This window comes from Mytilus californianus, unplaced genomic scaffold (genome assembly GCF_021869535.1).
Source record: "Mytilus californianus isolate M0D057914Y unplaced genomic scaffold, xbMytCali1.0.p SCAF_3, whole genome shotgun sequence".
NCBI lineage: Eukaryota > Metazoa > Mollusca > Bivalvia > Mytilida > Mytilidae > Mytilus > Mytilus californianus.
The window spans coordinates 119,828,462-119,840,576 of NW_026262679.1; the positions used below are offsets into that span (position 1 = coordinate 119,828,462).

The 12,115-nt window shown below is 32.2% G+C and overlaps 1 protein-coding gene across 1 annotated transcript; it reads left to right on the forward strand.

Annotated features, from left to right (window-relative positions):
- The first annotated feature begins 941 nt into the window (after positions 1-941).
- On the forward strand, positions 942-5,653 carry LOC127736002 (ctenidin-1-like). Its single transcript, XM_052246499.1, has 3 exons — positions 942-999; positions 4,313-4,746; positions 5,564-5,653. The coding sequence occupies exons 2-3, from the start codon at positions 4,314-4,316 to the stop codon at positions 5,569-5,571; spliced, it is 441 nt and encodes a 146-aa protein (XP_052102459.1). The 5' UTR covers positions 942-999; position 4,313; the 3' UTR covers positions 5,572-5,653.
- Positions 5,654-12,115: the final 6,462 nt, after the last annotated feature.

Below are 12,115 nucleotides of genomic sequence, written 5' to 3' on the forward strand. Positions count from 1 at the left end.
TCTTAATTTTATTCAAATAACTGTCTAGAGATTTTTTATCAGATTTTTCACGTTTACACATAGTCAGTTTTAAAATTCACGAAATGTAAAACGTGAATCAATTCAAAAGAAAATACTAACGGCCTAATTAATAACAATACACATTAGGAAAAACAAATATGAGAGACATAAACCAACAAAAACCACTGTATTACAGGCTCCTGACTTGGGAAAACCAATAAAGGAAAAACAAATATGACAGATATGAACCATCAAAAGCCACTAAAATTAAAGCCGCCTGTCGCTGGCCAGCCACAAGCAGAATGTGGAAGGGTTAAACATGTTTGTGAGTGCTCAAACAACCCCTTATTCTCGAACAGTTGTGTAACAACAAAACAAAGGAACTATAAAATCAGTTGGAAATGGTTTGACTCATTTGATTAGCACGAAACATAAGTAACCACTAAATAAAGACAAAAGACTCAATATACAAAAGTAATCCATTTAATGAAAGCTTGTTCAAAGCAGGCAATTAGTAATAAATCATATTATGCAATACCTGTTTATATTTAGTTGATTCATTTTGTTTATTTTTATTAATTCATTTTTTTTTCATGTTACAAAAAGTACAAAGAAATGCTTCTGGGGAATTTGAAAAGACGCATTATTAGCATAAAATGTTGGTTTTTAGCCGATTTGTTTACAACAAAATTTACAAAACTACAATATCCATCAGTCTTTGACTTTCAAGCATTTATCGTTTGGCAAAAAGCATACTGTTTTTCCTACAAAAAAAACAAATTGCCTTATCAGTTTTGATCCATTGTATATTGTCACAAACAAAAGCCTCATTTATCAATCTGTGGTTTAAAAATCCATTATTTATCTTCGTTTGTTTATCAAAACATGTTTCATAAGTTTTGATTTTTTTTACCGAACGAACAATATATAAGGCTTTAAGAATCAACCATTCAGCACCACACTGTGTCATCTTATCGGAGCTGAACAAATAAGAATCAAGTAAGTTTCTATTTTCCAAATTCATTTTCTCTGTCAGTTTTACAGCTTTTTTAGGCTACCATTAATGATGTTTCTAAAACTACAGGGGATAAGTTTTGTGGTAGTATCTTTTACATAGATCAGAACTGTTATTTTTAATACAATAACCAGACAACATTATTAATAAAAATCCTTGGGAATATTAATCATTCATAAATTAACTACTCCAATCCTCCAAATCATGAAATGTTTAGATTCATCATAACAATATTTTAATAGTTTAAAATACGTTTTAGGTATGTCTGTTTCTTAACTCGCTATCGACAGGTTTTCGCAGTCGTAGATCGTTAGACACCAGAATAGATATACAGTATTTTTTTTAGTTTTACAGATTGTTTTTTCTATTCCCGATTGTGACATTTAGACTGAGTGTGGATATGCAATGCGGGTGATGCATGCATAGTCGTAAACGCTTACCATAACGACGTACACGGTCTCGCTCCATTTGGATTCATGCGATTTGTTACTTTGATTTGTCTTCGTAATCGATTTATTTAGATTAGAACATAGATAAACCACTGTTTTCTCAATCAGATCACACGATGTGATTAGATATAAATTATTTTTTTGACTTTTGCTTTCTTCAGAAAACAATCTTCAAACTTCTTTATGCAGATTAAACATCTGTGTCCTCAGATCATGAAAATTTGCAATTTCTTAAATAACTTTGATGGACATATGAAAATAAACATGAGTTTTAAAGATATATTCTAATATTTTCCAGTAGAACGATACATAGCAATTCTAAATCTAACGTTAAAAATGATATTAAAATTTTTAAGGAGTATACATATCTTGGTATATTGTTTGAAAGGATTGTTTTTGTAAACATTCCATATTATTTGAAAGAATAAGCCATTCAGACATTGTATGAAGTTTAAAAGATGTAACAGATTATTTTTTTGTCTGCAGAATACATGAACAATTAATTTCAAAACGCGGGAATTTTGTAAAGGGAAGGGTGAGATCGTACCAAATTTTTTATAGCCTAAATGCGAAAATCAAAAAGGACTATAAATATCTCAAGTTACATACTCTATATATTTATAAGACATTAGTCTGTCAAATTTCAGTGTTTATATTTTTGAATTGTATCTTAGACATTTGCTTTAGGACTGCACATTTCAAAATCTGCGTTTTGAGATATATTCATGAATCTTAGATATAGACCAAGGTTTTATTCCCAAAAATATGTTGTTGCAAGATATCACATTGATATATGTTAACGCGGATAAACAATATAAATTTTAGGTAAAGCCTTGGAACATAACTAATTTTATACGTTAATTTTAGCATGTTCCTGGGGTCATAGCGCTGAACTGTTCAGATTATATAACCGTATTTTTAATCAGTAGAACCGACATAATTTGGAACAAGTTGTAGAACGATACATTTTTTCAATTTCAAATGCCAAATAATGACTCTTTTCTAGCCATACCGTCTACTTTGTAATACATTTCAAAACGTTTTCTCAAAATGATAATCATCATGCAGAATAGGTTATATATCAGATAGCTACACATTTTAAATTAAAGATGGACTTTTTGTTGTAGAATATTGCTGAAAACGATAGTAATGTTTGTTTTCTATCTTTATATTTCAACTTAAACAATCTCTTTTTAAAGTGTTCCTTTCGTCGTCAACAAGTTGTGTTTGTTATTTTAAGACCGGATATTGCATTCTAATAATCACAAATATGAACATTTATTGAACACTCACAATTCTGCAGAATATATAGTTAAATATAAAATAAGGAAATGTGGTATGATTACCAATGAGACAGCTATCCAACAGAGTCCACTTTAAACGGATTTAAGCAACTATAGATCACCTCACGGCCTTCATACACCAGATTGTACAATAAAATGCTATATAAAGGTAACAGTGAAACTGAGACGTAGCATAACAGAGGATTCTTAAAGATAGAATACAAGTGCTTTTTATTAGAGGGGGATACATTTTTGGGAACATTGTATCCTCAACTGGTTTCTTTATTGAAATGAGGCGAATTACATGCAAATATGTGTACAAAAGTAAGAAAAAAACTAGAACTAGCTTTTAATTTTTGTTCCTCTATACAGATAACGTCCTTTTTTTGAATAGTTGAAAGTTTGGGGATATGGTTATCGGATCTCTTCTACTACAAATTAAATAAAAAAAATTACTTTGTCATCAATGACAAAACATATGCATCATATTAAAGTATTTATTTTAAGATTTGTTCATAAGTGAAGTGTTATTTAGTTCCTTGTGTGTCCATGTAATAGCTACTTCCCCTCAAAATAGTACTTGCTCGTTGCGCAGCTTTTCAAATTCCAGTGTAAGAACTCATGATTATAATAATTATTGGTTTTAGTTAAGTGGATGTCTATTTGATAGCTGTGATATGAATTAAAATCTTTAAAAATATCTATATGTCAGCAAGCCTCATTATCAACCAACTTCTCAATTATGTTTGCTAAGACAATCTTCTTTTTTATTCTGAGTATTAAAACACAATGACTCTCTAGATTGATCTTTATTTGTAGCTTTAATGATCCCAAATCATACTAATTACGACAAGCCTCAAATCGTAAAAACAGAAAAGATTCTCTTATAACTCAGATTAGTATCAAAAAGCCCCATTACATTTGAGATTGACAAAATGGATTTTTAAACCAAAAAATGGATGTAAAATAATATGCAGTGGTGCATATCTATAATCTGCATGTTTGTACATAGGAAATATAGTATAATCTCGGTATTCATGCGATCCAATCAGTTTTTGTTTTTTTCTTTATTTGTATCTTCTTAATCGATTTATGAGATTTGAACATCTCTATAAAAAAACATCCTTAAAGATACCAAATTATAATTTTGTACGCCAGGCGCGAGTTTCGTCTTCAAAATACTCATCAGTGACAATCGTATCAAAAAAGTTTAAATACTGGCCAAATAAAGTACGAATTTAAGAAGCATTGAGGACCCAAAACTCCGAAAGATTTGACAAATACGGTTGTGCTAATCTATTTCTACGGTAGAACATTTGGTTGTAAGTTATTGTTGACTGACCTTAATATGCTAATAATTATACATACGATCAACTGATTTCCACATGCTTTTTAAAGGTTTAAGCCGACAAACACCTAAAACTATATCGTATTCGTAACCTTAAAACGATCTCTATTCAAATACAGTCAAATAAAGTTTCTTCTTGATATCCTGGAAATCCATGTGCAAAGGTTTTTGTCAGAACTAATATGCATAACTAATAAATAAATTTCCTCTTTGGTAGAATGAAGATTACAATTTGTCTGCTGTTTGTGCTCTGTAGCGCAGTCAGTGTCCACGGATGGTATGGAGGATGGGGGAGTCGCGGTGGACGCGGTGGACGCGGTGGACGCGGTGGTGGATGGGGAGATGGATGGAGTGGTGGATGGGGAGGTAGTAGAAGATACGTAGGATCTGGACATGTATATGTTGAAAGACAGCCTTGGTGGGGTAGCTATGGTGGTAGAGGCGGTGGATATGGTGGTGGATATGGTGGTTACAGTGGTGGATATGGTGGATATGGTGGATATGGTGGTTCCAGTGGTGGAGGCGGTGGATATGGTGGTTATGGTGGATATGGTGGTTATGGTGGATATGGTGGATATGGTGGATATAGTGGTTACAGTGGTGGATACGGTGGTGGATATGGACGCGGGGGTGGTTCCGGAAGTCGTAAAGGTATGATAATTTTGTTTGAATATTTTTTTTTTAGATAAATAAAAGCTGCACCGCTGTGGTTTGTCTATTTGGTTTTAACAAATATAAGGATATGTTATTCACTTACCTTTCCTCCATTGTTTCACACTGTGAATCATCATGGATAATAACATAAACGGTGCCAGTTTTTCTGCACCAGATAACATGCTTTCTCAAAAGAATATATGAATCAATAAAAGTTGTTTTCGAAGCTCATTTTCACATTACGCTAGTTTGAAACAGAAGTTCCAGGAATGCCAAGGTTTTTTTTCTTTTTGAAATCCGATACAACTACATCTAATCAAAACAAAAATATGGCATCATGGGTAGTAACAGACTCCAGACTTATTAAAAGTGAACTATTATAACATTGTAAGATGCGTTTATATGTAATACGAATTAAAGGACATATAGATAAAGGTTTATGAGACAAAATTCAGACAAAACAAAACCAATAAGTAAAGAAACAAAATTAAGAATGAAAATGGGAAAAGTGTAAAAGAGACAACAATCCGACCAAAGAGCAGAAAACAGCCCTTAAACAAAAAGTGTACTAGTTCAGTGGAAAAACTCCAAATATATCATTGAACTAAAATTAAAGACACATACACGACTAACAAAGGCCAGAGGCTCCTGACTTGGGACAGGCGCAAACTGCGGCGGGGTTAAAAATTATGTCTTTCAAAGAATGGAAAAAGTTTGTCTATATCAAAAATACTGATTGATTCCTAGACTTGAGAAGTTAACATACAACTAGTAAAATTACTAAAATATTTTTTCTATTTACTTTTTTGTGTAGGATATTAGATGCAGATTCTTTCCCACAACGGACAACGGATAATGTTCTTTTTTTAACATTTAATATATTAAATATTGTCTTAGCATTCAATTCATGTTGAAATTTTCTATTCCAAATGTATGGTAACTTCTTAGACTATAGCACACCTAGATTCAAAAGGCAGTGAATTGACGTTTGGAAGAGGGTAGGCTATATTGAGTAAAATGTTATCAGCTTCATGTTTTATCTGTTTCCATCGAATACGTCTCATTTCATTAGTCCCAAAATATCATTCTAATCAAACCGTCAATATTCACCGTTTCCGAATCTAACGGGTTGTTGGCAATTTCATTGTTCGTACCCAAAATGAAAATTACGTCACGTCACGTCAAGTAGATGTGGGGCATGTGAAACAGCCTTTCGATGACAATGAATATCAAGACATTTAGAGGGAAACATACAGTATTCAACGATATACAAATGTCTATACAATACATGTAAAGCTCTAAATCTTGAATTTATAAAATTTAAGAATAAATAAGACTGAAACATTCAGAGATCTTGCATCAAACTGCAGTCTGCAAATATATTTTCTCATTTATATATGACATAAGACAACAGCTAATGAGGATTCTGGGATAGGACTAGACTGATAAATCTCTCTCAAACTGATCGATATCTGTCTTAAATCGGATCGATTGATTGATTAATTGATTGCTGGTTACCGCAACTTTCAGCACTATTGTGCTATTTCCTGGCGGTCGTCAGTTTTTATTGGTGGAGGAAGCCGGAGTGTCCGCAGAGAACCACCAACCTTCGGTAGGAAAACTGACAATCCAATTAATAAAGACTGGAGTCGAGTGCACCTGCCACTTGCGGGATTCTAACTCACAATCTCAGTGTTGACAGTAGTTCGACTACTTAGACCACTCGGCCACTCGAGGTTTAATTAGGTTTATACTGATTTCGATCAGTAGACCTATAAAACGTTCATAAAATGAAAAAAAAAATGATTTTCCAATCAGAAAAAAACCTTACATATCTATACATTATAAATAATAAACAACTTTATTTACTGAATTCACAGTTATTGAAAGCAAACTCATAGTACAGTCTTAAGTCAAAAGTGTTTCACCTATCGGAAATTCCCCTATCATTTCATATAAAAACACATTTTTTAAAAACATTGTCAAAAAATAATTTTAGGTCTGATTTTAATGAAAGTTCAACTCAAAAATATGTACAGTTTTTTATGGTTATTATGAGATATTTTTATAACATGTCATTATTAAGAAATCATTATTTGTATACAAATATGGAAATAAAGTGTTATATTTTCTATATAGCCATATGATTTTTTCGTGTAGAATTTCATATCTGTCTTTAAACAGTGATATTCCTAAACATATAAATCACAAATATTTTTCATAAACATTGAAAGAAACTGCAGATATTTATGCATTTAATGAAAACAAATCAATCAATTTAGACTTGAAATATCTTCGGTTGAATTTTATTAAAAGTGTGTTTTTATATCAAATAATAGGGGAATTTCCGAAAGGTGAAACTTTTTTTACCTAAAGCTGTACTTTACCTGCTGATAAGAAATCACACCGTCCCAAGCCCTTATATCTGTTGCTGTTCTTCACAGATTTCATACAGCTACGTCATAAACCGAACAGAAAGACACTTTTGCAGTTCCCAGGACAAACCACACAGAAAGGCAAAGAACACATTTTAGTTTCGTTTCAAACTTTAAATTTGCGCACTAACGTGTATCACAAATTATACCAATTAATCCTGCATACTTCCATAATAAATTTCTATGTTTGCAAAACAACAATTACAAAAGTATTCAAAAGGAACACCGGTCACAATTAACGTTCAATTAAGTTAAAATGAGATCAAGTGTACAAATCCATAATGTAGCTAGAAGCATAAATTTGGAAATCAAAATAAATTTTTCTGCAATCTGCTTAAATGCAGACGAGTATTAGATATTAGGATAATAGAAGCGTTTCAAGATATATTCGTTTCTGAAAGAACTGTAGATGTATAAAGAGAAAAAAATAAAATCAATCTTAATTTTTTATTATGTTTTGTTATGTAGTGACCTCTAGAAATTCGAATATATAAAGATGTAATTTTCTCCTGAAAAAATAGGGAGTTCTTTTATATCTTACCAAATCATGTAGTATCTATAGATTCAAATGATATGCAAATGATTTACTAACTAGGTTTTATGCATTTATATAAAATTTAATACAAGGTTTATATTAATCATCCGAAAAGGTAGGTCAAGGAAAGTTTGATCCTCTCTGAAGGTTGATATTAAGGTTAATATGACAGAAGGTTTACCATTTCAATATTATTTATACGGAACGAAAAGCAATCAAACGGCATAGAAGATACTATGGAGCATTAAAAAAAGAAAATCGACGAAAGTCAACGACAACATGGGCAGAGAAATAGTCCAAAATAACAGTACACTGCAAAATAAAATTGCCTACAGCAACGCTTCAAAAACTGAGTGTGATATCAAGTGCTTAGTAATGGTACGCAGGTACTGTCGTACTTGTTACAACCGTCGTGAATCAAAATAAACCACTAATCATAAGGCATTTGTCCCCAAATGCATAAGACTAATCATACATTTATTGAAATATTTTATTTTATACTTAATTTGAAAAATGTAGTGTGATGTTGAAAATATTTACATCACGTATTTGGCGACCGATACGATTTGTCGGTGTCTCAACTCACTGGTGCCATGTTTTTGAGGCCTCAGATCTTTAGATACTATGTAAGTCGTCTGTTACAGATTGTGAAAGTTTGACTGAATGTTGATTCGCATGACGGATGGTACATGCATAGCATGAGACGCTGACTCTGTCGACACCAACCAGTCTCGTTCCTTTCGGAGTACATGCAATTCAATAAGTTTTTGTCTGTTACCTAAATTCGTCTCTTCTAAATCGATTTACAGGATTTGAACGTCGGTAAACTACTGTTGTCTAAATTTATATGTTGGTTACTTGGGTCAGACAATTTTTATTAAATAATCAAATATTGAACAGTAAAACCTGGGAATAGAACTAAAATAACGCATCAGTTGGAATGTCATTTGGCTTTTCTAAGGTAATACTGTAATATTCTAAGAATACATTTTAATCATTATCTTTGATGAGTTCTATGCATAGCAGAAACAGTTCAGCGATGAACAAATCAATCAGCAAGTCCATCCCAATGTCCATTTCATGATTGTAAAACAAATACAATGTACTGACAATAAATATTTTAATAAAGTACAACCCAGAGTTTATTCTCTATAGCGAGGAAAAATGTTGCACGTGCACAGTTTCTTCGTCTGATTTTAGCGGGTCAAATCTCTTCTGATTATATCAGCCAATAAAGGCGGACATTTTTTTAACGAATGCAGAGGTTTTATATGTGTTACTTCTATCATAAGAACAAAATGTGTATGTCGACCTTCCTCTATCTGGTTATAGAGAAAGTCCAAATAACTGTCTATTCCTGAAAAATCATGGGGAGTTTGAACAAACGATTTACGTCACAGGTGTATTTTAATCTAGTTTCAGTTGCTTCATCGGAGTTGTGTGTAAGTAACTAAACATACTTTTCTTATAGCTGCTAATATTCTTGTTAAACTAGCACTTATCTTGCATGGATTATCAGGTGAGAGCAGAAAAAATTGCTCAGCGACTGTTACATTTGTTTGGTTTTTATCTCTCATTCAGATAACGTCCATCCTCGGGGTTGCACATTGAGAATTCTTCACATCTACAAATAATCCAAATGTATTATCCCTAGTATTTTCTTTTTCTCCTAAATCTTCTCACTTTTATATCGTCCCGTACCCCGTGTCTTTGTGTCTTCTCTAGTATTTTTTTCTTTCTAAGTACTATAGTTTTTCTTCTGTTTTGCATTCTGTTCTTGTGTTCCTTTTTTCTCGGTTCCCCCCTTCTTTTGTTCTACATACTTCCGGTTTAACGGGAATCACGTCTCCTACAGTACCATTAGCCACTTTGACGACCTCTACTCTTTGCTGGATAAAACTCTTTCTGTTTTTCTTTTGATTCAGCAATTTCCACAGATCGAGGTAAAACTTTTTTCTATCAACATGTTCTTGTGTTTTTCTTTTGTATTCGTGTGTTTTACTCCTCTTCGTTTTTGTGAAGGTCGTGATCAGTCTACACAGCTCATGTCTACCTGTTCTGTCTTAAACACAACGGTCCTACATGTTTGACATGTGTGTTTTCAACTGATGAACTGGTCGAAAATAAAATCATGGAATATTTCCGAATGTACACGGAACAGAGTTTTGAATTTCATGATCTGAAGATTTTTTAATGTGCACACCACTGGGTATACTTAAATCTATATTACATTATACCCACAACTTAATTACAAAACCAGTTTGGAATATTTTGACCAGAATTATATAATCATTCTTTATTGAGGGTCTGAATAAACTTGTATAAATACCAGCAATCTCCGACGCAGAGATCATATCCGTTCCGTACATGCTCCGCAATATATGCATTTAATATATTGAGTGTATTATTACGTAGTATTGAACGGAACGGATATGATCTCTGCGCCGGAGGTTGAGATACCAGACTCAAAATTGTGTGTGCTAGCCGCGCGTTTCGTCTACAAAAGATTCGTCTTTGACTCTCGAATAAAAAAAGTAAAAAATACCAAATAAAGTACGAAGTTGAAGAGTATTGAACTGGTGGACTTTCCTTTCTTTATGTTTGTAATGTTTATATTATTTTTTTATTTTTTTTATATTTTTGACCATCATCATCTGAAGATTTTTTAATGTGCACACCACTGGGTATACTTAAATCTATATTACATTATACCCACAACTTAATTACAAAACCAGTTTGGAATATTTTGACCAGAATTATATAATCATTCTTTATTGAGGGTCTGAATAAACTTGTATAAATACCAGCAATCTCCGACGCAGAGATCATATCCGTTCCGTACATGCTCCGCAATATATGCATTTAATATATTGAGTGTATTATTACGTAGTATTGAACGGAACGGATATGATCTCTGCGCCGGAGGTTGAGATACCAGACTCAAAATTGTGTGTGCTAGCCGCGCGTTTCGTCTACAAAAGATTCGTCTTTGACTCTCGAATAAAAAAAGTAAAAAATACCAAATAAAGTACGAAGTTGAAGAGTATTGAACTGGTGGACTTTCCTTTCTTTATGTTTGTAATGTTTATATTATTTTTTTATTTTTTTTATATTTTTGACCATCATCATCTATTTCTCTATTCTTTATTTTCTCAGCGTGTACCAATGAAATTAAGAATAACTTTATACAAAGTTTTACTATCACCAAAGTAGCGACCATTTCCTGTGTTTTGAATTTGGCTCAAACAAATATTTGTTATCCTGTTTATAAAGGTAGATTAGACAATTCATCACGGTTTACTCTATTACTCTTTCCATTTACTATGTAAAATATTAAGAAATTTAATCTGAACTAATAAAACCTATGATTGAGACACATGTTTCTTAATAAGTTTAAAATCATAACCTTTCAACTTCATACAAGCGCTGATAACTTCATCTGCTGGACTGATTTGATGAATTGTCAATGTGAAAATAACTTCTTCAAGAGCTTGATTGCAGTCTTCAGAATAGACATATTTTTGTTTGTTGGTTTAATATAAAAAGAGGTTAAACTTTGTCAGAGCATATGATTTCTATTTCTTATAATTTGAACTTAATTCGAGAAAACTTCAATTATCCTTGACACACTTGGCGAGTCTTTGACTGACTGAATATTATAGTGGATGATAACATTTTGTGAGGGAATTCGATGTTTGCTATACCACGGTTCATTTCAACGCTTTTTATGACAATACCACTATACCAATCAGAATGATTTTTTGGAGTGTTTTAAGAAATGACTTTGCTTTGTATCCATGTATTATTTTTAAAACTTTAAATGTTTTAAAAGGGGGAATTTTCTGTATAAAGTCAATACTTATGGAGACTTTTGATGCCCAAACGTTCTATTGCCTTAAAGGCACAAATGAAAGATCCGAAAACTATCCTAATATAGGACGACATGTTTTGGAATTATAGCAAACTTTTGTTTGACAAATCTTTATTCGTTATTATAAAAAATGAACTTAAAATATCTGTCATTTTCTCCCTACCAGTTTACCCCTTTAAATTATTATGATGTGGACCGGTCATTGTATTGAATCTTACACAATTTGATTGGATTAAGTTATTATTAGTTTACCTTCAAACTTTTTATTTTTTTCATACATGTACATTGATTAAATCAGAACGTGCATGAATGTGAACAGTAACATAAATGACCTTCAAACTGGACACTGGAAGAGTCCATATTTTTTTTTATCAATGAAACTAAAGGTGTGAACGGTAAGAATTGCCACTTCCTATACTTTCACAAAGTTTTCCACATATAGAGTAGATAAATTACTTTTTGATATCTTATTCCCGAGAAAAAAAGAGTCAATTTACAAATCGGACGTTTATTCCATTAAACAAG